The sequence below is a fragment of the Oncorhynchus gorbuscha genome, linkage group LG19 (assembly GCF_021184085.1).
Source record: "Oncorhynchus gorbuscha isolate QuinsamMale2020 ecotype Even-year linkage group LG19, OgorEven_v1.0, whole genome shotgun sequence".
Classification (NCBI taxonomy): Eukaryota; Metazoa; Chordata; class Actinopteri; order Salmoniformes; family Salmonidae; genus Oncorhynchus; species Oncorhynchus gorbuscha.
This window is the reverse complement of record NC_060191.1, coordinates 297,994-325,897: the sequence shown is the minus strand read 5'-3', so window position 1 is coordinate 325,897 and position 27,904 is coordinate 297,994. Positions and strand designations below refer to the sequence as shown.

Sequence of the window (27,904 nt, the reverse complement as noted above, 5' to 3'; positions counted from 1 at the left end):
CAGACCATAAGAACCTTGAGTACATCCGTTCTGCCAAACGACTTAATGCCCGTCAAGCTCGTTGGGCGTTGTTTTTCGCTCGTTTCGAGTTTGTGATTTCTTACCGTCCGGGTAGCAAGAACACCAAGCCTGATGCCTTATCCCGTCTGTTTAGTTCTTCTGTGGCTTCTACTGATCCCGAGGGGATTCTTCCTTATGGGCGTGTTGTCGGGTTAACAGTCTGGGGAATTGAAAGACAGGTTAAGCAAGCACTCACGCATACTGCGTCGCCGCGCGCTTGTCCTAGTAACCTCCTTTTCGTTCCTGTTTCCACTCGTCTGGCTGTTCTTCAGTGGGCTCACTCTGCCAAGTTAGCTGGTCATCCCGGTGTTCGAGGCACTCTTGCGTCTATTCGCCAGCGCTTTTGGTGGCCGACTCAGGAGCGTGACACGCGCCGTTTCGTGGCTGCTTGTTCGGACTGCGCGCAGACTAAGTCGGGTAACTCTCCTCCTGCCGGTCGTCTCAGACCGCTCCCCATTCCTTCTCGACCATGGTCTCACATCGCCTTAGACTTCATTACCGGTCTGCCTTTGTCTGCGGGGAAGACTGTGATTCTTACGGTTGTCGATAGGTTCTCTAAGGCGGCACATTTCATTCCCCTCGCTAAACTTCCTTCCGCTAAGGAGACGGCACAAATCATTATTGAGAATGTATTCAGAATTCATGGCCTCCCGTTAGACGCCGTTTCAGACAGAGGCCCGCAATTCACGTCACAGTTTTGGAGGGAGTTCTGTCGTTTGATTGGTGCGTCCGTCAGTCTCTCTTCCGGGTTTCATCCCCAGTCTAACGGTCAAGCAGAGAGGGCCAATCAGACGATTGGTCGCATACTACGCAGCCTTTCTTTCAGAAACCCTGCGTCTTGGGCAGAACAGCTTCCCTGGGCAGAATACGCTCACAATTCGCTTCCTTCGTCTGCTACCGGGTTATCTCCGTTTCAGAGTAGTCTGGGTTACCAGCCTCCTCTGTTCTCATCCCAGCTTGCCGAGTCCAGCGTTCCCTCCGCTCAAGCGTTTGTCCAACGTTGTGAGCGCACCTGGAGGAGGGTGAGGTCTGCACTTTGCCGTTACAGGGCACAGACGGTGAGAGCCGCCAATAAACGCAGGATTAAGAGTCCAAGGTATTGTTGCGGCCAGAGAGTGTGGCTTTCCACTCGCAACCTTCCTCTTACGACAGCTTCTCGTAAGTTGACTCCGCGGTTCATTGGTCCGTTCCGTGTCTCCCAGGTCGTCAATCCTGTCGCTGTGCGACTGCTTCTTCCGCGACATCTTCGTCGCGTCCATCCTGTCTTCCATGTCTCCTGTGTTAAGCCCTTTCTTCGCACCCCCGTTCGTCTTCCCTCCCCCTCCCGTCCTTGTCGAGCGCACCTATTTACAAGGTACATAAGATCATGGACATGCGTTCTCGGGGACGGGGTCACCAATACTTAGTGGATTGGGAGGGTTACGGTCCTGAGGAGAGGAGTTGGGTTCCGTCTCGGGACGTGCTGGACCGTTCACTCATCGATGATTTCCTCCGTTGCCGCCAGGATTCCTCCTCGAGTGCGCCAGGAGGCGCTCGGTGAGTGGGGGGGTACTGTCATGTTTGTCATTTATTATCATGTCTTGTCCCTGTGCTCCCCATTCTATTCGTTTCCCTCTGCTGGTCTTATTTGGTTCTTTCCCTCTTTCTATCCCTCTCTCTCCCCCTCCCTCTCTCACTCTCTCGCTCTCTCTTCTCTCTATCGTTCCGTTCCTGCTCCCAGCTGTTCCTATTCCCCTAATCATAATTTAGTCTTCCCACACCTGTTCCCGATCCTTTCCCCTGATTAGAGTCCCTATTTATTCCTTTGTGTTCCGTTCCTGTCCTGTCGGTTCCTTGTTTAGAATTCACCGTGCTGTGATTGTGTATCGCCCTGTCCTGTCGTGTTTTTGCCTTCATCAGATGCTGCGTGTGAGCAGGTGTCTCTGTCAGCTACGGCCTGCGCCTACCCGAAGCGACCTGCAGTCTGTGGCCGCTTCTCCTGTTATTCCCCTCTACAGACTAGAGGATTTCAGTTATTCCCTGTTTGGACTTGAATAAACTCTGTTTCTGTTAAGTCGCTTTTGGGTCCTCTTTCACCTGCATGACAGTTTTCTTAGGTCATAATGATGAGGACTGTAGACTAATGTACGTTTTGTTAGGTCATAATGATGAGGACAGTAGATTATGTATGTTTTGTTAGGTCATTATGATAAAGACAGTAGACTAATGTATGTTTTGTTAGTCATAATGATGAGGACTGTAGACTAATGTATGTTTTGTTAGGTCATAATGATGAGAACAGTAGATTATGTATGTTTTGTTAGGTCATTATGATAAAGACAGTAGACTAATGTATGTTTTGTTAGTCATAATGATGAGGACTGTAGACTAATGTATGTTTTGTTAGGTCATAATGATAAGGACAGTAGATTATGTATGTTTTGTTAGGTCATAATGATAAAGACAGTAGACTAATGTATGTTTTGTTAGTCATAATGATGAGGACTGTAGACTAATGTATGTTTTGTTAGGTCATAATGATGAGGACAGTAGATTATGTATGTTTTGTTAGGTCATAATGATGAGGACTGTAGACTAATGTATGTTTTGTTAGGTCATAATGATGAGGACTGTAGACTAATGTATGTTTTGTTAGGTCATAATGATAAGGACAGTAGATTATGTATGTTTTGTTAGGTCATAATGATGAGGACTGTAGACTAATGTATGTTTTGTTAGGTCATAATGATGAGGACTGTAGACTAATGTATGTTTTGTTAGGTCATAATGATGAGGACAGTAGATTATGTATGTTTTGTTAGGTCATAATGATGAGGACAGTAGATTATGTATGTTTTGTTAGATCATAATGATGAGGACAGTAGATTATGTATGTTTTGTTAGGTCATAATGATGAGGACTGTAGACTAATGTATGTTTTGTTAGGTCATAATGATGAGGACAGTAGATTATGTATGTTTTGTTAGGTCATAATGATGAGGACAGTAGATTATGTATGTTTTGTTAGATCATAATGATGAGGACAGTAGATTATGTATGTTTTGTTAGGTCATAATGATGAGGACTGTAGACTAATGTATGTTTTGTTAGGTCATAATGATGAGGACAGTAGATTATGTATGTTTTGTTAGGTCATAATGATGAGGACTGTAGACTAATGTATGTTTTGTTAGGTCATAATGATGAGGACAGTAGATTATGTATGTTTTGTTAGATCATAATGATGAGGACAGTAGATTATGTATGTTTTGTTAGGTCATAATGATGAGGACTGTAGACTAATGTATGTTTTGTTAGGTCATAATGATGAGGACAGTAGATTATGTATGTTTTGTTAGGTCATAATGATGAGGACTGTAGACTAATGTATGTTTTGTTAGGTCATAATGATGAGGACTGTAGACTAATGTATGTTTTGTTAGATCATAATGATGAGGACAGTAGATTATGTATGTTTTGTTAGTCATAATGATGAGGACTGTAGACTAATGTATGTTTTGTTAGGTCATAATGATGAGGACAGTAGATTATGTATGTTTTGTTAGGTCATAATGATGAGGACTGTAGACTAATGTATGTTTTGTTAGGTCATAATGATGAGAACAGTAGATTATGTATGTTTTGTTAGGTCATAATGATGATAAAATGTATGTTTTGTTAGGTCATAATGATGAGACTAGATTATGTATGTTTTGTTAGTCATAATGATGAGGACAGTACTAATGTATGTTTTGTTAGTCTAATGATATGTTTTGTTTTGTTAGTCATAATGATAAGGACAGTAGATTATGTATGTTTTGTTAGGTCATAATGATAAAGACAGTAGACTAATGTATGTTTTGTTAGTCATAATGATGAGGACTGTAGACTAATGTATGTTTTGTTAGGTCATAATGATAAGGACAGTAGATTATGTATGTTTTGTTAGGTCATAATGATGAGGACAGTAGATTATGTATGTTTTGTTAGGTCATAATGATGAGGACAGTAGATTATGTATGTTTTGTTAGGTCATAATGATGAGAACAGTAGATTATGTATGTTTTGTTAGGTCATAATGATGAGGACAGTAGATTATGTATGTTTTGTTAGATCATAATGATGAGGACAGTAGATTATGTATGTTTTGTTAGGTCATAATGATGAGAACAGTAGATTATGTATGTTTTGTTAGGTCATAATGATGAGGACAGTAGATTATGTATGTTTTGTTAGGTCATAATGATGAGGACTGTAGACTAATGTATGTTTTGTTAGGTCATAATGATGAGGACAGTAGATTATGTATGTTTTGTTAGGTCATAATGATGAGGACTGTAGACTAATGTATGTTTTGTTAGGTCATAATGATGAGGACAGTAGATTATGTATGTTTTGTTAGTCATAATGATGAGGACAGTAGATTATCTATGTTTTGTTCGGTCATAATGATGAGGACAGTAGATTATGTATGTTTTGTTAGGTCATAATGATGAGGACAGTAGATTATGTATGTTTTGTTAGTCATAATGATGAGGACAGTAGATTATGTATGTTTTGTTAGGTCATAATGATAAGGACAGTAGACTAATGTATGTTTTGTTAGGTCATAATGATGAGGACAGTAGATTATGTATGTTTTGTTAGGTCATAATGATGAGGACAGTAGACTAATGTATGTTTTGTTAGTCATAATGATGAGGACAGTAGATTATGTATGTTTTGTTAGGTCATAATGATGAGGACAGTAGATAATGTTTTGTTCAGTCATATTAATGCTTTGTAGTGGAAAGAGTTGATTATGTCTTTCACCAGTGCAGTGTATAAACACAGTGGAACTGGAACCCACAGAAAGGCAGAGTTTTCATAGTCCCTGCCCCAAATAGCACCTTATTCCCTTTAATGTGCACTTTTTTAGACCAGAGCAGCCTTACAGTATCCAGAGGGCTCTGGTCAAAAGTAGTGCGATATAGGGAATGGGACTAGAATCTGCTCCTCTACTACTGCAGTGTGGAGCCACACATTCCTCTTTACCTTCCCTGACCTCCAGAGTGGCCGTACAGGACCAGATGGTCTGCAGAGCCAGGGGCTCCACGTTACACTAGAACACTGCTCTAATGTGTTCACCAGACACAGATCTTCACACTGCTCTGTGTTCACCAGACACAGACCTTCACACTGCTCTGTGTTCACCAGACACAGATCTTCACACTGCTCTGTGTTCACCAGACACAGACCTTCACACTGCTCTGTGTTCACCAGACACAGACCTGCACACTGCTCTGTGTTCACCAGACACAGACCTTCACACTGATCTGTGTTCACCAGACCTTCACACTTCTCTGTGTTCACCAGACCTTCACACTTTTCTGTGTTCACAAGACCCAGGCCTTCACACTGTTCTGTGTTCACCAGACACAGACCTCCACACTGCTCTGTGTTCACCAGACACAGACCTTCACACTGCTCTGTGTTCACCAGACACAGACCTTCACACTGCTCTGTGTTCACCAGACACAGACCTGCACACTGCTCTGTGTTCACCAGACACAGACCTTCACACTGATCTGTGTTCACCAGACCTTCACACTTCTCTGTGTTCACCAGACCTTCACACTTTTCTGTGTTCACAAGACCCAGGCCTTCACACTGTTCTGTGTTCACCAGACACAGACCTCCACACTGCTCTGTGTTCACCAGACACAGACCTTCACACTGCTCTGTGTTCACCAGACCTTCACATTGCTCTGTGTTCACCAGACCTTCACACTGTTCTGTTTTCACCAGATACAGACCTCCACACTGTTCTGTGTTCACCAGACCTTCGCACTGCTCTGTGTTCACAAGACCCAGACCTTCACACTGCTCTGTTTTCACCAGACACAGACCTTCACACTGCTCTGTGTTCACCAGACCTTCACACTGCTCTGTGTTCACAAGACCTAGATCTTCACGCTGTTCTGTGTTCACCAGACTTTCACACTGCTCTGTGTTCACCAGACACAGACCTTCACACTGCTCTGTGTTCACCAGACACAGACCTTCACACTGCTCTGTGTTCACCAGACCTCCACACTGCTCTGTGTTCACCAGACACAGACCTCCACTACTGTTTGATGATAATAGGCGTAAGGACATAGTACATAGCTGGTGATGCACTTTGTTGGTTTGAAGGAGCATCTAAGAGTCCATGAAAAGCAGCAAATAAAACCCATGTGTTGTTATTAAAACCTAATGGCCAGAGTTGTTGCTTCTTGAGTGGCCATGGCTTGAGGATCATGTCAAATGATGTGTCCAGGTACAGAATCAATATAATTCCTCTAGTCACACTGTAAATGTGAAGCAGTCTACATGTTAGCTGACTGTGTCCTTGTCCACAAATGCACCATATTCCCTATGTAGTTCATTACTTTGGACAATGGCCCTGGTCTTGTGCACTAAATAGGGAATAGGGTGCATCCTGTATGACACACCATAGAGAGAGAAGCTGTCTAAGCTGGGTGGTCAGACAGGATCACTGGACCACTGGACCGCGACTCCACGGTCACCACATTAACGTGTTCCAATCAACAGCTCCTTAGAAACACATTGTGAAATGGACTTCATGAGTGTGAATTGAGGAGAGTGCAGATAAATCACACATAGCGCCGTCCCTCGACTCCTCGCCGGCCACTAACGTCTGTCAGTCAACAGAGGGAGAATAAGGTAAGCGGGCCTCCCAAATGACACCCTATTCCCGGAATAAAGCTCCATTTGGGACGCCCTCAACAGGATGAGGGGTCTGCGTTCCAAAAACAACACGATGGGAGAGGAGAGGAGAGGAGAGGAAGCCCATTGTGTCATGACAGATTGGTCTAACTTGGGGAGGAGGAGGTCATCTCTCTGACAAGCTTGGAAGAGCCGAGAGGAGATGAGAGGGGAGGGGAACTGGATTTTAGTTGGAGATGGAAAGTTAGTCTGCATACCAAATGGCATCCTATTAACTACTATTAGTGCACTGTGTAAGGAACAGGGAATAGAGCACTATGTAGGGGATAGGGAATAGAGGAATATGTAGGGAATAGGGCACTATGTAGGGAATAGGCTGCCATTTGTGGTATAGCGTGAAGCTCACAGCTGCAGTTCAGGGGAGAAGTGGGGGTGTCACCGTCTCACATAATTAAGATGGACCGCTAGGATACATTTTTGGGATCTCTTTGATATTTCTCATGGTGTAAATGGTTCTATTTCTCATGGTGTAAATGGTTCTATTTCTCATGGTGTAAATGGTTCTATTTCTCATGGTGTAAATGGTTATGTTTCCCATGGTTTAAATGGTTATATTTCTCATGGTGTAAATGGTTATATTTCTCATGGTGTAAATGGTTATGTTTCTCATGGTGTAAATGGTTATATTTCTCATGGTGTAAATGGTTATATTTATCATGGTGTAAATGGTTATATTTCTCATGGTTTAAATGGTTATATTTCTCATGGTGTAAATGGTTATATTTATCATGGTGTAAATGGTTATATTTCTCATGGTTTAAATGATTATATTTCTCATGGTGTAAATGGTCATGTTTCTCATGGTGTAAATGGTTCTATTTCTCATGGTGTAAATGGTTATGTTTCTCATGGTGTTTATAGTTGTTGGGCCGAGAGCCACCTCACCCTCCTCAGATGTACAGGAGGATGACGCTTCTCACTTAACTCCACATAATTCACAATACTTATCATGTTGACCTGAGAAACCAGTGAGGAATTCTCTCTCTCTTTCTGTGTGTGTGAGCGTGTCTGCTGTCTGTCTGTCAATTCAATTTAAGGGCTTTATTGGCATGGGAAACATATGTTAACATTGCCAAAGCAAGTGAAGTAGATAACAAAAGTGAAATAAACGATAGAAATTAACATTAAACATCACACTCACAGAAGTACAAATACATAGACATTTCAAATGTCATTATGTCCAAATAGTTCACTGTGTGCAAATAGTCTGTATCTGTCTGTCTGTGTCTGTCTGTGTCTGTCTCTGTCTGTCTGTATCTGTCAGTGTGTCTGTCTGTGTGTCTGTCTGTCTGTCCATGTTTGTCTGTCTGTCTGTGTCTGTCAGTGTGTCTGTCTGTGTCTGTTTCTGTCTGTCCATGTTTGGTTGTCTGTCTGTGTCTGTCAGTGTGTCTGTCTGTGTCTGTCTGTCAGTGTGTCTGTCTGTTTCTCTATTCTTGTAGAAGCAGAACCACAGGTTAGGTGGGACACCATAATGTCTCTGTCTCTCTGAGTGGTGGGTCGGCCTCGGTACCTCTCTTGTTTTTGGCCAAGAGCACCCCCTGCCCCCCATGCATCCCCCATCTTTATCCCCCTAACCCCCCATGCATTCTCCTACCCATCTTTATCCCCTGCCCCCATCTTTATCCCCCTGCCCCCATGCACCCCCTACCCATCTTTATCCCCCTAACCCTCCATGCATCTCCCTACCCATCTTCATCACCCTGCCCCCCATGCACCCCTACCCATGTTTATCCCCCTGCACCCCCATGCATCCCCCTACCCATCTTTATCCCCCTTCCCCCATGCATCCCCCATCTTTATCCCCCCCCATCTTTATCCCCCTTCCCCCATGCATCCCCCATCTTTATCCCCCCATGCATCCCCCGTCTTTATCCCCCCATGCATCCCCCATCTTTATCCCCCCCATGCATCCCCCATCTTTATCCCCCCCATCTTTATCCCCCTCCCCCCATCTTTATCCCCCTTCCCCCATGCATCCCCCATCTTTATCCCCCCATGCATCCCCCGTCTTTATCCCCCCATGCATCCCCCATCTTTATCCCCCTCCCCCATGCATCCCCCATCTTTATCCCCCCCATGCATCCCCGTCTTTATCCCCCCCATGCATCCCCCATCTTTATCCCCCCCATCTTTATCCCCCTCCCCCCATGCATCCCCCATCTTTATCCCCCCCATGCATCCCCCATCTTTATCCCCCCATGCATCCCCTGTCTTTATCCCCCCATGCATCCCCCATCTTTATCCCCCCATGCATCCCCCATCTTTATCCCCCCCATCTTTATCCCCCTTCCCCCCATGCATCCCCCATCTTTATCCCCCCATGCATCCCCCATCTTTATCCCCCTCCCCCCATGCATCTCCCATCTTTATCCCCCCCATGCATCCCCCATCTTTATCCCCCTCCCCATGCATCCCCCATCTTTATCCCCCTCCCCATGCATCCCCGTCTTTATCCCCCCCCATGCATCCCCCATCTTTATCCCCCTCCCCCATGCATCCCCCATCTTTATCCCCCCCATGCATCCCCCATCTTTATCCCCCTCCCCCCATGCATTCCCCATCTTTATCCCCCATGCATCCCCCATCTTTATCCCCCTCCCCCCATGCCCCCCATCTTTATCCCCCTGCCCCCCATTCATCCTGGACTGCAGCTGCAGACACTCTGTGTGACCTCCTCTCCGCTCGCATTAAGAGACTATGAGTCCTCACTTCGCAGTACTAGACAACAAATTAAATATGTAGGTCTTAAATGTAAGGCTTCATGGTACGGTAGTTATAGGTTATGTTGCTATGGTTACAGCCTGCTATTACATGACATCATAACCAATATTGATGTAATGATTTAGATTTCCTGTCCTGAGGTGACAGCTACAGAAACATCTAGCTATTTCACTCAAATAACGTTTTCAGTCATCGCACAGTAAAACGACAGTAGCTCCTGTTGTGGTCTAAAATAGTTATCTGTAGTGAGGCTGTTTCCCTCCGTGGGTCAGTGCCTTGGCCTCCTGCAGGAGCCAGAGGATGGGTAGATGGCAAGATGTGTGGGATCTGCCTGGTGGTAGGCAGAGTGCTTTATGGGTAGCAGAAGGCTGAGCAGGGTGGTTCAGTGGTCGAGTGGCCCTTGTTCTCTTAGACTGTTTCCAAAATGGCACTCTATTCCCTATGTAGTGCACTACTTTTGATCAGAGTAATGCACTACAAAGGGAATAGGGTGCCATTTGGGACGTACGTAACCCTGGTGTATCATGTTGGAAACTCACCACATTCACATTCCCATTCATCACATGCTATGGTCCAAAATATTAATGTTTCCAATGTTACCAAGCAAGTTTAGAGCAGGTGCAATAATGGTTCATTGTTAACTTCTCACAATTGTCAGAAGGCACAAATAGTGACTATACTGCCTCGCTGTGTGTCCATGATGTAACGTGTTGCCCTAAACCGATCTGCCTTGTTTTCACAAGGCATGTTTACTTGGTTGGGGAAAACATATAAAGAAAGATTTGGAGGAAGAGCCATGTGCCCCTTCAAATCTATTGTCTCTGTGGAGAGAATCACTCAGGAATAATAAACATGGGCTGGAGAGGCAGCTTCAAACACCCCTAGGGGAAAGGCTTTCGCTGTGTGTGTGTGTGTGTGTGTGTGTGTGTGTGTGTGTGTGTGTGTGTGTGTGTGTGTGTGTGTGTGTGTGTGTGTGTGTGTGTGTGTGTGTGTGTGTGTGTGTGTGTGTGTGTGTGTGTGTGTGTGTGTGTGTGTGTGTGTGCTCCAAAGTAAAAGGGGGAAAGCATACCGTGGGGATCCCAGCTCTTCCCAGACCTCCCCTCACCTCTGGCTTCCAAGCTGTGAAAACATGCTAAAGGTTTGTTGGGGTTCGGTGGCCAATAAGGTGTTGATGTATGGTAGAGCTGTCTGAGATCCCAGTGAGCCATTATAACCACAGGCTGCTGTCGATAGAGACTAGACATCTTCCTACTGCTTTACACAGATATGGTAGAGTCTATTCTACCAAGATCTACAAACCATGCAATTATGGTAGAGTCTATTCTACCAAGATCTACAAACCATGCAGATATGATAGTCTATTCTAGCAAGATCTACAAACCATACACGTATAGAGTAGATTCTAGTATACCAAGATCTACAAACCATACAGGCATAGAGTAGATTCTAGTTTACCAAGATCTACAAACCATACAGGAAAAGTGTAGATTCTAGTCTACCAAGATCTACAAACCATGCAGGTATAGAGTAGATTCTATTCTACCAAGATCTACAAACCATACAGGTATAGAGTAGATTCTAGTCTACCAAGATCTACAAACCATACAGGTATAGAGAAGATTCTAGTCTACCAAGATCTACAAACCATACAGGTATAGAGTAGATTCTAGTCAACCAAGATCTACAAACCATACAGGTATAGAGAAGATTCTAGTCTACCAAGATCTACAAACCATACAGGCATAGAGTAGATTCTAGTCTACCAAGATCTACAAACCATACAGATATAGAGTAATTTCTAGTCTACCAAGATCTACAAACCATACAGGTATAGAGTAGATTCTAGTCTACCAAGATATAGAAAACATACAGGTGTAGAGTAGATTCTAGTTTACCAAGACCTACAAACCATACAGGTATAGAGTAGATTCTAGTCAACCAAGATCTACAAACCATACAGGTATAGAGTAGTTGCTAGTCAGCCAAGATCTACAAACCATACAGGTATAGAGTAGTTGCTAGTCAACCAAGTTCTACAAACCATACAGGTATAGAGAAGATTCTAGTCAGCCAAGATCTACAAACCATACAGGTATAGAGAAGATTCTAGTCTACCAAGATCTACAAACCATACAGGTATAGAGTAGATTCTAATCAACCAAGTTCTACAAACCATACAGGTATAGAGAAGATTCTAGTCTACCAAGTTCTACAAACCATACAGGTATAGAGTAGATTCTATTCTACCAAGATCTACAAACCATACAGGTATAGAGAAGATTATAGTCTACCAAGTTCTACAAACCATACAGGTATAGAGTAGATTCTATTCTACCAAGATCTACAAACCATACAGGTATAGAGTAGATTCTAGTCTACCAAGATCTACAAACCATACAGGTATAGAGTAGATTCTAGTCTACCAAGTTCTACAAACCATACAGGTATAGAGAAGATTCTAGTCTACCAAGTTCTACAAACCATACAGGTATAGAGTAGATTCTATTCTACCAAAACAGTGTTCCAATCTGTCTTTTTGTATTGTTTAGTACAGAAATAATGAAAGCAAGCTCTTAGTGATGCACATTGACAAACCACTATGCCATATGACTGATTGGTGACTGACTAGGTCTCTCTGTGTCCAATGCAGTGGGTACTCTGAGCCATGCCAGATCTGAGGGTCTTTTTCTTGGGCAGTCTGTCTGGGACTTGGGTAGAGTTCTGCTAAAGCGATACATAGCCAACCAAAACGATTAGCCTCTCCCAGCATCAAAGCCCTGTGTTTTTAAAAGGCTTCTTTAACAGCTTACTTCAGGAGCTCTGGCCCCGGCTCACATCCAGACTGGTTATAAAAGCCTGTCTTCATCTTCGCCTCGCTCTAATCTAAACCCCACATCCTCTCCTCTCTCCCCTGACCGACTGCCAGACTGGCCGCTATCAAACACCCAGATATGATGTCTGAGTTTCTCCTCGGAATGCGACGTTTTGAGGTAATTTGGTTGAATGAATTTGAGGTGGAAAACTGCTGTCATCCAACACAAGAGCCTGACCTTGTTAGTTGGCGAGGCCCGAGGGGACTTTATCCTCCAAGCTCTGCCTGCCTCTTTGAAGACAAGGCCCCTGTCTTTTCTCAACGCTAGCAGCTGATCCATCTTCCCTCTCTGGCGTCCCACTCGGTGTGGTCAACCTAATGGAGTGAACAGGAATATCACTGGCAATTGTGGGGAGACTTATGTTATGGAGAGACCGTGCAGGGTTTGTTATTTCTACAGATATGTGAGTAGGTTAAGAGAGAGAGGGAGAGAGAGAGAGATAAGGCTCAGCAGATAGATTAATAACAGAGGAAAGGACACTAGTCCCTGTGGATCTGACTCTGGCTGTGGAGCTGGACCCGGTTCTGACTGCAGGCTGGAGGTCACCAGTCCTTGTGGATCTGACTCTGGCTGTGGTGGTGGAGGCTGGAGCTGGACCCGGTTCTGACTGCAGGCTGGAGGTCACCAGTCCTTGTGGATCTGACTCTGGCTGTGGTGGTGGAGGCTGGAGCTGGACCCGGTTCTGACTGCAGGCTGGAGGTCACCAGTCCTTGTGGATCTGACTCTGGCTGTGGTGGTGGAGGCTGGAGCTGGACCCGGTTCTGACTGCAGGCTGGAGGTCACCAGTCCTTGTGGATCTGACTCTGGCTGTGGTGGTGGAGGCTGGAGCTGGACCCGGTTCTGACTGCAGGCTGGAGGTCACCAGTCCTTGTGGATCTGACTCTGGCTGTGGTGGTGGAGGCTGGAGCTGGACCCGGTTCTGACTGCAGGCTGGAGGTCACCAGTCCTTGTGGATCTGACTCTGGCTGTGGTGGTGGAGGCTGGAGCTGGACCCGGTTCTGACTGCAGGCTGGAGGTCACCAGTCCTTGTGGATCTGACTCTGGCAGTGGAGCTGGACCCGGTTCTGACTGCAGGCTGGAGGTCACCAGTCCTTGTGGATCTGACTCTGGCAGTGGAGCTTGGACCCAGTTCTGACTGCAGGCTGGATGGACCTGAATGACCTGGTGGGGGGCTGTTAGTAATCCTCTGGGCTGGGTCACTCAGGACTGTCAAGTCAAGTTGCATGAATCGCCATTATACATTTAGACAATCACTCCTCCTACTCACTACTCATAAAGACAAAGAGTGGGTTTGTATTATGGTGGTGAGGGATGGGACACCCAGTTTGTGTTATTCCTTTATGTAACCTGTAGTGTAGGAGACAGTTACATCCTGAAACCATTTTTACCACACAATCAAAAATAAAGAAGGAAAACAATTATTAAGAAAAACTCATATGTGACTGTTAGATGTGCAAACCTCTTATCTTCTCAAAACACAGAATGCCCTTGTCAAACTTAAAGAGTTGGCTGGACAGACATAGTGGGTCGGAGCTCATATCCACTTGCAAAGAATCAGCACAAAGTCAGCACTAATATTCAGAAAGAAAATACTATGAGCATGCTTTAACCCTGAAGGGAGCAGCTTGAGTTTATGGAGCCTCATTTGGTGTACCTGTTAGCAAAATAAGCATGACAGGACAGGACTTATCTTGGCCCCTATTCAGTGTCCTAATGACATGACTAACCTACTACCTCTTGTAATATCCACCACTGACGAATGCTATCTCATTTGAAAGGTTATTATGGCTCCTAAAGGCCTGTCTTTATTAAAAATCAACACCAGGCTGTCTGTGTGTCCTCTGATGACATCATATTCTCATGAAACAGCTGTGTTTTCTCAGAGTCACTTCTTCTGCCGCGGTGAGGGGAACACTGAGGGGGAGATCTGCCAAAAAGACTCAAATAGATATGACCCTTTATACTAGTTTTATGGTTGTGTCCCAAATGGCACCCTATTCCCTATATTGTGCACTACTTTTGACCAGGGCCCATGGTACACTACATGTAGGGTACAGTGGTTCAACATTTCATTACATTGTTGTGTAACTATGGGAGTTATATAATATGTTTCCGGTAAACTGGGGATTGTTTTAGCTGTACCAGGAACTGATCTGACTATCAATCAGGGACCTTTAGACTACTGAAACAATGGTTCTGTCATCTGACTATCAATCAGCATTATGGAGTCCTGGGTTAGACTATCTGATTATGGAGTCTGACTATCAATCAATCAGGCATTATGGAGTCCTGGGTTAGACTACTGATCTGACTATCAATCAGGCATTATGGAGTCCTGGGTTAGACTACTGATCTGACTATCAATCAGGCATTATGGAGTCCTGGGTTAGACTACTGATCTGACTATCAATCAGGCATTATGGAGTCCTGGGTTAGACCTCTGATCTGACTATCAATCAGGGAGTCATTGATCTGACTATCAATCAGGCATTATGGAGTCCTGGGTTAGACCTATCTGATCTGACTATCAATCAGGCATTATGGAGTCCTGGGTTAGACTGGGTTAGACTGATCTGACTATCAATCAGGCATTATGGAGTCCTGGGTTAGACTACTGATCTGACTATCAATCAGGCATTATGGAGTCATTATGGAGTTATGGAGTCCTGGGTTAGACTACTGATCTGACTATCAATCAGGCATTATGGAGTCCTGGGACTACTTAGATTATGGAGTCCTAGACTGATCTGACTATCAATCAGGCATTATGGAGTCCTGGGTTAGACTCTGATCTGACTATCAATCAGGCATTATGGAGTCCTGGGTTAGACTACTGATCTGACTATCAATCAGACATTATGGAGTCAATCTGATCTGACTATCAATCAGGCATTATGGAGTCCTGGGTTAGACTACTGATCTGACTATCAATCAGGCATTATGGAGTCCTGGGTTAGACTACTGATCTGACTATCAATCAGGCATTATGGAGTCCTGGGTTAGACTGATCTGACTATCAATCAGGCATTATGGAGTCCTGGGTTAGACTTGATCTGACTATCAATCAGATTATGGAGTCTGACTATCAATCAGGCATTATCAATTATGGAGTCCTGGGTTAGACTCTGACTATCAATCAGGCATTATGGAGTCCTGGGTTAGACTACTGATCTGACTATCAATCAGACATTATGGAGTCTGATCTGACTATCAATCAGGCATTATGGAGTCCTGGGTTATCTGACTATCAATCAGACATTATGAGTCTGACTATCAATCAATCAGGCATTATGGAGTCCTTAGACTACTGATCTGACTTCAATCAGACTTACTGATCTGACTATCAATCAGGCATTATGGAGTCCTGGGTTAGACTACTGATCTGATCTGACTATCAATCAGACATTCAGACATTATGGAGTCCTGGGTTAGACTACTGATCTGACTATCAATCAGATTATGGAGTCCTGGGTTAGACTCCTGGGTTAGACTACTGATCTGACTATCAATCAGACATTATGGAGTCCTGGGTTAGACTACTGACTACTGATCTGACTATCAATCAGGCATTATGGTCCTGGGTTAGTCTGATCTGACTATCAATCAGGCATTATGACTACTGATCTGACTATCAATCAGGCATTATGGAGTCCTGGGTTAGACTACTGATCTGACTATCAATCAGGCATTATGGAGTCCTGGGTTAGACTACTGATCTGACTATCAATCAGGCATTATGGAGTCCTGGGTTAGACTACTGATCTGACTATCAATCAGGCATTATGGAGACTCTGATCTGACTATCAATCAGGCATTATGGAGTCCTGGGTTAGACTACTGATCTGATCAATCAGGCATTATGGAGTCTGGGTTAAATCAGGCATTATGGAGTCCTGGGTTAGACTACTGATCTGACTATCAATCAGGCATTATGGAGTCCTGGGTTAGACTACTGATCTGACTATCAATCAGGCATTATGGAGTCCTGGGTTAGACTACTGATCTGACTATCAATCAGGCATTATGGAGTCCTGGGTTAGACTACTGATCTGACTATCAATCAGGCATTATGGAGTCCTGGGTTAGACTACTGATCTATCAATCAGGCATTATGGAGTCCTGGGTTAGACTCAACTATCAATCAGGCATTATGGAGTCCTGGGTTAGACTACTGATCTGACTATCAATCAGACATTATGGAGTCCTGGGTTAGACTACTGATCTGACTATCAATCAGGCATTATGGAGTCCTGGGTTAGACCTCTGATCTGACTATCAATCAGACATTATGGAGTCCTGGGTTAGACTACTGATCTGACTATCAATCAGGCATTATGGAGTCCTGGGTTAGACTACTGATCTGACTATCAATCAGGCATTATGGAGTCCTGGGTTAGACCTCTGATCTGACTATCAATCAGGCATTATGGAGTCCTGGGTTAGACTACTGATCTGACTATCAATCAGGCATTATGGAGTCCTGGGTTAGACTACTGATCTGACTATCAATCAGACCTGGGTTATTGATCTGACTATCAATCAGGCATTATGGAGTCTGACTGGGGAGTCCTGGGAGACTACTCTGACTATCTTATGGATCAATCAGACATTATGGAGTCCTGGGTTAGACTACTGATCTGACTATCAATCAGGCATTATGGAGTCCTGGGTTAGACTACTGATCTGACTATCAATCAGGCATTGATCTGACTATCAATCAGGCATTATGTCCTGGGTTAGACTACTGATCTGACTATCAATCAGACTATCAATCAGGCATTATGGAGTCCTGGGTTAGACTACTGATCTGACTATCAATCAGACATTATGGAGTCAACTCAGATCTGACTATCAATCAGGGAGTCCTGGGTTAGACTACTGATCTGACTATCAATCAGGCATTATGGAGTCCTGGGTTAGACTGATCTGACTATCAATCAGGCATTATGGAGTCCTGGGTTAGACTACTGATCTGACTATCAATCAGGCATTATGGAGTCCTGGGTTAGACTACTGATCTGACTATCAATCAGACATTATGGAGTCAGACTCTGATCTGACTATCAATCAGGCATTATGGAGTCCTGGGTTAGATCTGACTATCAATCAGGCATTATGGAGTCCTGGGTTAGACTACTGATCTGACTATCAATCAGGCATTATGGAGTCCTGGGTTAGACTACTGATCTGACTATCAATCAGGCATTATGGAGTCCTGGGTTAGACTACTGATCTGACTATCAATCAGGCATTATGGAGTCCTGGGTTAGACTACTGATCTGACTATCAATCAGATTATGGAGTCTGACTATGATCAATCAATCAGGCATTATGGAGTCCTGGGTTAGACTACTGATCAATGATTATGGAGTCTATCTGACTATCAATCAGGCATTATGGAGTCCTGGGTTAGACTACTGATCTGACTATCAATCAGGCATTATGGAGTCCTGGGTTAGACTACTGATCTGACTATCAATCAGGCATTATGGAGTCCTGGGTTAGACTACTGATCTGACTATCAATCAGGCATTATGGAGTCCTGGGTTATTTCAATCAGGCATTATGGAGTCCTGGGTTAGACTACTGATCTGACTTTTCCAAAATATCAATCAGGCATTATGGAGTCCTGGGTTAGACTATTTTAACAGCATTATGGAGTCCTGGGTTAGACTACTGATCTGACTATCAATCAGGCATTACAGTTCCAACCTGATCTGATAGACTTGTTTTCAACAATCATCGCTACAGTAGATGTGCAGTAGGACTGCATTTGTAATCTTCATCTGTACTGTTACTTAGGGCTGCACTATCAGTATCTAGCTTGCTTTGGGTAACGTTAGCTATTAGCTGAGTACGAGGGGGTTGTTGGAAAGAGAAACTCACATCTACTTCTATGAGAAATCGTGCTCCCTTATTTCTGCTTATTATCACCTGTTATAAAATGACAACAATGCCTTGCTAGTTGACTTACTCTTCCACTTTCGAAGCCCTGTTTCCTGAAGCATTCTCCCCTGTTCTGAAATAACTCTCTGGGTTCACCGTCATGCTGTGGATGTTTGGTCACGACGAGTCGTTTAAATTTGTTTGTTTTGAGAGAATCATTACTAAGCACTTCCCCGCACAAAACACATTGCGGGCGATCCTCGCTATTTCTCAAAGTTTGTACAAAACCAAGAGTGAGAAACTCATCGCTGTATTTGCGTTTCATGATGATTGAGCTCAGTCAGAACTGGTGGCTAGCTTGAGTCCATTTGATGACAGTGGTACGTGATGGAGAGAGTGAATGACAAGTCAGCGGTGGACAGCACATCATCTGCTGCTGAACAACAGAGCTGCAGCGTGTGGGTCGCAGAGTGATGTTCACGAAAACTGCAGAAAAAAGACCCGCTAAACGACGAAGCATACATCTTCCTCCCATTCGAGCAGCTGTCAAACAGGGCTGAGATACCGCTGCTAAACAGTGAGTGCATTTGCACTTGGCCAACTTAATTCCAGTAATTAGTGAAATAATGATACATTTAGTCTGCACGTCGCGAACCACTATTAACAGGTCCGCGACGCTTCGGGTCGCGGCCCATACTTTAAGTAATGCTGGGTTAGACTACTGCTGACTCTCAATCCAGTTTATGTTGCTCTTCTTTTTGTCCAGTTTACTGCTTTGTTAATTAACATAGTAGGTTTTGGAACCTATTTATATCAACATCAAAGAAAAGCCCTCACCTTAAGCAAAACAGCGTAATATTATTGTCTGCTTCCTCAGTGCAGAATGTGATGTTTTCCATAATCAATGTAATAGTTCGACATAATTTACTGTACCCTGACGACAACATCAGGCTATGTAATGCTGTAAGGATCAGCACCATGGACAGGGCTACACAGGCAGGTAAAGTCACCTGGTGAGGGGACCTGATGCTCATAGACTCTTCAAATCTACTGAAATATCACTGGTTGAATCTTAAGTCTCAGTGCTAAATCATTCTGAAAACGTTTATGATTCTGGAGAAGAAAAAAATATATTGTAATGTCCTGACTAGATCACAAAGGAACAATTGTCCAGATAGAGGATTGAGTTTACGATTTTATGGTTTATTAACCCAACTTTACGCAAGCTACTGTTTGGCCGTAGCCCACGCCAAATAAATGAAAGATAACCTATAAAACAACCATGACCTTCTCTTGTGAAGGCCAGACGTAAGAGAGAGAACAAAGGCTAAACCTGGTCTTAACTTCCAATGTTCCACCCCCCTCCACCCCACTCCACCAACCACCAGGATGCCCGGAATCAGAACATTCTAGGCATTCCCGTGATTGGCAGATAGCAGGTTGATTGGCATGGCAGACCCTGTAAACACTGGGTACTGGTAAGTTCAACACAACCAACTAATAGCCTAACACATAACACACAGCTGTTTGTGCGGGTCGCTACAATATTTTAGTGAACCTTTATTTTGACAGGGAGTCCCATTGGGACCCAGGCCTCTTTTTAATAATAATAATAATAATATATGCCATTTAGCAGACGCTTTTATCCAAAGCGACTTACAGTCATGTGTGTTTTTCAAATGAGCCCTTAAATTGTTGGCAAATCGCAATAATATTTTAAGTAAAAATGTATGGATGTTCCTGGATACTGGCACTTCAGTTTGGCCCCTAACATGTCAAACAGATTAAATTAAATGATTGGTCAGGACAGGTCACAGTTAACCAACCTCGGTGTAAGTAAGGTATGCCCTAAGGTGTCTCCCTGTCTGTCCCCCAGTCAGAACAATGATTCATTCTGAGCCCTGGGCCCTGGCTGGACGCTGGTTTCAATGAATGGTCACTGGTGTTGTGACCTCTAACCCTGCCTGCCCTCCTGCTTCCTGCTCCCCTATTGGTGCTCCTGGGGATTCTAGAACCCAGAGAAGGTAATCCTCTTACTATGACACAAGATGGATATTGTTTATTGTTTACCACCCCCACATCCTGGTAAATATGTCTTACAGACAGAGAGGCCTTTTATATAGGGGCACTGTCCTCCAAGAGTTGCAGAATTTCCTCTGCACTTCAATTTTCTCCTCAATTCACCTTCATCAGAGGGTGAGGTAGCAGCAGTGTTAACTTACCTTTTAAATGGGAGCCCACATGTAGCCTAGGCTACAACTTTAACCAGGACCAAGCATTCATACTGTATGTTACAAAATGTAATAAATGTGATTGACTTCATTAATATTTGATTGCAGTATTTATGAGATAGCTGTTTTTTGCTTAGATTTCTGTATTAAGCTAAATGACTGTAAATGAGACATCACTTTTATAGCATGGGGGAATATCTTCCAATTAGAAACGCTATAGAGCAGGGATACCGTCCTGTAGGTTTTAACACCAACCCTGCTCCTGGAGAGATACCGTCCTGTAGGTTTTCACTCCAACCCTGTTCCTGGAGAGATACTGTCCTGTAGGTTTTCACTCCAACCCTGCTCCTGGAGAGATACCGTCCTGTAGGTTTTCACTCCAACCCTGTTCCTGGAGAGATACCGTCCTGTAGGTTTTAACTCCAACCCTGTTCCTGGAGAGATACTGTCCTGTAGGTTTTAACTCCAACCCTGTTCCTGGAGAGATACCGTCCTGTAGGTTTTAACTCCAACCCTGTTCCTGGAGAGATACCGTCCTGTAGGTTTTAACTCCAACCCTGTTCCTGGAGAGATACCGTCCTGTAGGTTTTAACTCCAACCCTGTTCCTGGAGAGATACCGACCTGTAGGTTTTAACTCCAACCCTGTTCCTGGAGAGATACTGTTCTGTAGGTTTTAACTCCAACCCTGTTCCTGGAGAGATACTGTCCTGTAGGTTTTAACTCCAACCCTGTTCCTGGAGAGATACCGTCCTGTAGGTTTTAACTCCAACCCTGTTCCTGGAGAGATACCGTCCTGTAGGTTTTAACTCCAACCCTGTTCCTGGAGAGATACCGTCCTGTAGGTTTTAACTCCAACCCTGTTCCTGGAGAGATACTGTCCTGTAGGTTTTAACTCCAACCCTAATCTAGCACACCTGATTCTAATTAGCTGATTGATAAACTGAACCAGATCAGTTACTACTGGGGTTGGAGCAAAAACCTACAGGAGGATAGTTCTCCAGGAACAGGGTTGGAGTTAAAACTTACAGGAGGGTAGCTCTTCAGGAACAGGGTTGGATTTAAAACCTACAGGAGGATAGTTCTCCAGGAACAGGGTTGGAGTTAAAACTTACAGGAGGGTAGTTCTCCAGGAACAGGGTTGGATTTAAAACCTACAGGAGGGTAGCTCTCCAGGAACAGGTTTGGAGTTAAAACCTACAGGAGGGTAGTTCTCCAGGAACAGGTTTGGAGAGCTCTGCTCTAGAGTCTAGAGATAAAGATAATGATAGAGGTATATGCCCTCTTGTGGACAATGTAGTTACAGTCTTCTCAAGAGAGCTTCAACAACACTGATGCCCATGTAGAAATGGAGTTTCAACAAAACTGAAGTATTGTGGCTATAGAGGACTATGATATTGTTGGACTCAAACGCATCTCTAGTTTCCAGAATAAGGGGCTAAAAGTAGTACTGCAGTAGCCTAGTCAACAGAAAGTATGGGCTAAGTCTCATATTAATTTATAAAGACATGGATTCCAGTTAAGGACACATTTAAATGCCCTTAAAGAAAAAATATGTCAGTTTACTCTCATCCAGAATCATTCTCATCCAGAATCATTCTCATCCAGAATCATTCTCATCCAGAATCATTCTCATCCAGGATCATTCTCATCCAGAATCATTCTCATCCAGAATCATTCTCATCCAGAATCATTCTAATCCAGGATCATTCTCATCCAGAATCATTCTCATCCAGGATCATTCTCATCCAGAATCATTCTCATCCAGGATCATTCTCATCCAGAATCATTCTCATCCAGGATCATTCTCAACCAGAATCATTCTCATCCAGGATCATTCTCATCCAGGATCATTCTCATCCAGGATCATTCTCATCCAAGATCATTCTCATCCAGGATCATTCTCATCCAGAATCATTCTCATCCAGGATCATTCTCATCCAGAATCATTCTCATCCAGGATCATTCTCAACCAGAATCATTCTCATCCAGGATCATTCTCATCCAGGATCATTCTCATCCAGAATCATTCTCATCCAGGATCATTCTCATCCAGGATCATTCTCATCCAGAAACATTCTCAACCAGAATCATTCTCATCCAGGATCATTCTCATCCAGGATCATTCTCATCCAAGATCATTCTCATCCAGGATCATTCTCATCCAGGATCATTCTCATCCAAGATCATTCTCATCCAGGATCATTCTCATCCAAGATCATTCTCATCCAGGATCATTCTCATCCAAGATCATTCTCATCCAGGATCATTCTCATCCAAGATCATTCTCATCCAGGATCATTCTCATCCAGAATCATTCTCATCCAAGATCATTCTCATCCAGGATCATTCTCATCCAAGATCATTCTCATCCAGGATAATTACCTCGAAAACTGTTTAGGTAAATTAAAGGTTGGGTCAGCAGCGGGTTGCCAGTTGTGTGTTTACAGGTGGCGTGTGTGTGGTCTATTGGAAACGCTCTACTTGTGCGCATGAATGAGCCAGCGTATAATGATCATGTTTATCCAAACTAGAGGAATATAAGAATAACGTTTAGGTATTCATCGTTTGGCTCCATATCGTGTTACTGTTTTACTTTAGTGTTTAATTTCATCTTGAATTACAACATGGTGCATGGCATACATTGAGTTAAAATCTAGATTGTTTGTTGCGCGTAAAAACAAATATTGCATTCAACGCGTAAACGTATTTATGTTTTACCTAATGGTGTCATTACACATAAGCATATTAAATGAGATTCAAATCAAACAAAATGTCTTTCTTTGATAAGCCTATCCAATATATATTCTAGGCTAAACAATACCAATCCCGCCATTGATGAAGTACGCTTTCAGCGGTCTCCGACTTTGTTTTCAGCAGACCATGCAGCGAGAGGAGTTCCTCATAGTTCCTTGCTCGCGCCCACCCCTCTTTACACGTAATATACTTTATTGGCCAATCCTCTCTCTCTCCAAATCTTTACGCCATACAGGCTATAAGAACTCCGTAACTTTCTCAAGTATCAGAAAACATTTCTTGTCTCGGGATTCCATGTATGGATACTTTATTATTGGTGTCTGGCGGTGAATCGAAGGCGCAACTGGAAATAACCGTTAACTTGATGCGTGGATCATTCGGACTGACTGTCGCTTGTCTGTCTTCTAACTGAGGGGTGATGTCTGAGGAAATGACCGGGGAAGAGTCGAGCTCCCCAGGCTCTCCACTAGACAGTCTCAGCAACAGTGAGGGGGAACTGGATAGGCAACCGAAGAGATGTGGGAGGAAAAGGACATCAAGCAGGAAAAACGGGGAGGATTCAGATAGCCCTACCCCTGGGAAAAGAGGGAAAAAGTCAAGCAGCAGCAGTCCACATTCTTTCGAAGACCTACAGACGCAACGAGTCATGGCGAACGTGCGCGAGCGGCAGAGGACGCAGTCACTCAACGAAGCTTTCTCGTCTTTACGGAAAATTATCCCCACTTTGCCTTCAGACAAACTGAGCAAAATACAAACCTTAAAACTTGCTGCCAGGTACATCGATTTCCTGTACCAAGTTCTGCAGAGCGATGAATTGGACTCCAAAATGGCAAGTTGTAGTTATGTGGCTCATGAGAGATTAAGCTATGCGTTTTCTGTGTGGAGGATGGAGGGCGCTTGGTCCATGTCAGCATCTCACTAGCTCACGGCCGAAGAGCTGTAGTCCAAAATGGTATGCTCTGTTTTCCAACTCATTGTCTTACTTTTTAAGACCGTACTACATTGCAACCATTTCAGTTGATGTTCGTTGTACAAAATGTCTAAATACAAAAACAATCACTTTAGGCCTATGGGCCTACTACATTTGACTATAGCCTATTTGGGCTGTTGTTGTTTTTAACAGTATCAGCTTAAACAGTGTTCTACTTTAATAGACTATTGTACTTTCCTGGATCTGTGAGTCATACTGCAGCCATAAACAAGTCTAGGTTGCTGTGTTTTGTTGAACTTTTTCGTAGTCAGGCGTCAATAATTAATCGTATTTTTTATAATTGTTCTGATCTGCAGGTGACAGCTGATTCTGCTTATCAATATGACAACGGGGCAATTCTGGAGAATAATGCTGGAAACACACAAAGCTGCGGTTTATGGGAGCAAACTTTGACAACCATTTAAAACCAAAAAGGACAGGGCGTGGGGAGAGCACTTTGCCTGGGAAAGGCCCGCGTTTGGACGACCTGGATCTGCATTCGAGTGCAAGGCTACTACACTACTACATTCTGAAATACGTTAGTTTTTTTTATTGTTGACGACGAATGTTACTTGGAAATGTATGTTTTCATGCATGTCTTTGACTCTGTGGACCGTATTCTGTGGAGGTTAAAGGGCAGCATCGACGCATTTGTCTCAGTTTCCGTGTGAGACTTTCGATGTGGACTGACTGCGGTATTATCGGCTAATGGGTTGAAATAATGTGTCGCCAACCTGTGCGAAAATAATTGAGGTTATTATTTTCAGAATACATTTATTTATTTATTGATGACACGTGTTACATGAGGTATAGATCTTATGTCTGAAAAGCATTCCTATTTTTATTATTGTTGTGTAAATAATTGTATATTTTCCGCAATAAAGTAAACGATAAAACAAAATGATTTCCCTTTTTACTTCATGAATTCAGTTTCAACCAAACAAGTATGTCATGATTATACAAATCTACATGTCATAGGATCGAACAATTGGCAAATACTTTAGTAAGTCCCTCTTTTGATGCAAACATGCAATCTTATGCAGCAGAGTTATCTGGTAGGCTACCAGTTAGGCTACTTCGAATTTTATTCTGACACAAATAGTTCATAAATTGGCGGTAAGTCTTCACATTGAAGTGAATGTTGATAATGTGTCCTGCTCCAATCCACAAGTGGACCATGCTTAACATTCACATTTACGAAAACAACTTTCGCAGAGATCATTCAGTAAGAGGGGTGTATGAAATGTATTAAAACTGTGTCCACCTGGGAAACGTTTCACGGTTGTTTTTGGCATGGTCTTATAATCAACATAATCACGCTTCATCTTAAACCAACATACTCCTGAAATGCCTCCGAATATCGGATTTCTCTCGACCCAATGGGACTATATGTTATGAAATACTAAATAATCATAATATTTATTAGGTTTGTTTTGTAGTAATGAACGGACATCGTTGGAATAATGTATTATTATTATTATGAACAATATTATTATTAGCCTATTTGTAAAATAAACCAGACTACTGCTTTAATTATTATTGTATAGTAGTAGGCAAACTTTGCCGTTTATAACTGTGTAGCAACACTTTGTGCGTCACTAAAGCCTATAGTGTTGACATTTGCTATTATTACATGTTCCCGATGGAGGTTATTACATGTTCCTGATAAATGAGGTTATTACATGTTCCTGATGGAGGTTATTACATGTTCCTGATAAATGAGGTTATTACATGTTCCTGATGGAGGTTATTACATGTTCCTGATAAATGAGGTTATTACATGTTCTGATGGAGGTTATTACATGTTCCTGATAAATGAGGTTATTACATGTTCTGATGGAGGTTATTACATGTTCCTGATGAATGAGGTTATTACATGTTCCTGATGGAGGTTATTACATGTTCCTGATGAATGAGGTTATTCCATGTTCCTGATGAATGAGGTTATTACATGTTCCTGATGAATGAGGTTATTCCATGTTCCTGATGGAAGTTATTACATGTTCCTGATTGAGTTTATTGCATGTTCCCGATGGAGGTTATTCCATGTTCCTGATGGAGGTTATTCCATGTTCCTGATGAATGAGGTTATTCCATGTTCCTGATGGAGTTAATTCCATGTTCCTGATGGAGGTTATTACATGTTCCTGATGAATGAGGTTATTACATGTTCCTGATGGAGGTTATTCCATGTTCCTGATGGAGATTATTCCATGTTCCTGATGGAGGTTATTACATGTTCCTGATGGAGGTTATTCCGTGTTCCCGATGGAGGTTATTACATGTTCCTGATGAATGAGGTTATTCCATGTTCCTGATGGAGGTTATTACATGTTCCTGATGAATGAGGTTATTCCATGTTCCTGATGGAGGTTATTACATGTTCCTGATGAATGAGGTTATTCCATGTTCCTGATAAATGAGGTTATTCCATGTTCCTGATGAATGAGGTTATTACATGTTCCTGATGGAGGTTATTACATGTTCCTGATAAATGAGGTTATTACATGTTCCTGATGGAGGTTATTACATGTTCCTGATAAATGAGGTTATTACATGTTCTGATGGAGGTTATTACATGTTCCTGATGGAGGTTATTACATGTTCCTGATGGAGGTTATTACATGTTCCTGATGAATGAGGTTATTACATGTTCTGATGGAGGTTATTCCATGTTCCTGATGGAGGTTATTACATGTACCTGATAAATGAGGTTATTACATGTTCTGATGGAGGTTATTACATGTTCCTGATGAATTAGGTTATTACATGTTCCTGATGGAGGTTATTACATGTTCCTGATGAATGAGGTTATTCCATGTTCCTGATGAATGAGGTTATTACATGTTCCTGATTGAGGTTATTCCATGTTCCTGATGGAAGTTATTACATGTTCCTGATTGAGGTTATTACATGTTCCCGATGGAAGTTATTACATGTTCCTGATTGAGGTTATTACATGTTCCTGATGGAGGTTATTACATGTTCCTGATGGAGGTTATTACATGTTCCTGATGAATTAGGTTATTACATGTTCCTGATGGAGGTTATTACATGTTCCTAATGAATGAGGTTATTCCATGTTCCTGATGAATGAGGTTATTACATGTTCCTGATGAATGAGGTTATTCCATGTTCCTGGTGGAAGTTATTACATGTTCCTGATTGAGGTTATTACATGTTCCCGATGGAGGTTATTCCATGTTCCTGATGGAGGTTATTCCATGTTCCTGATGAATGAGGTTATTCCATGTTCCTGATGGAGGTTATTCCATGTTCCTGATGGAGGTTATTACATGTTCCTGATGAATGAGGTTATTACATGTTCCTGATGGAGGTTATTCCATGTTCCTGATGGAGATTATTCCATGTTCCTGATGGAGGTTATTACATGTTCCTGATGGAGGTTATTCCATGTTCCCGATGGAGGTTATTACATGTTCCTGATGAATGAGGTTATTCCATGTTCCTGATGGAGGTTATTACATGTTCCTGATAAATGAGGTTATTCCATGTTCCTGATGGAGGTTATTACATGTTCCTGATGAATGAGGTTATTCCATGTTCCTGATAAATGAGGTTATTCCATGTTCCTGATGAATGAGGTTATTCCATGTTCCTGATGGAGGTTATTACATGTTCCTGATGAATGAGGTTATTA

The 27,904-nt window shown here is 43.0% G+C and overlaps 1 protein-coding gene across 1 annotated transcript; it reads left to right on the top strand.

Annotated features, from left to right (window-relative positions):
• Nucleotides 1-23,509: 23,509 nt before the first annotated feature.
• LOC124005793 (twist-related protein 2-like) lies at nucleotides 23,510-25,144 on the top strand. The gene is made up of 2 exons (XM_046315344.1): nucleotides 23,510-24,225; nucleotides 24,561-25,144. The coding sequence occupies exon 1, from the start codon at nucleotides 23,692-23,694 to the stop codon at nucleotides 24,193-24,195; it is 504 nt and encodes a 167-aa protein (XP_046171300.1). The 5' UTR covers nucleotides 23,510-23,691; the 3' UTR covers nucleotides 24,196-24,225; nucleotides 24,561-25,144.
• Nucleotides 25,145-27,904: the final 2,760 nt, after the last annotated feature.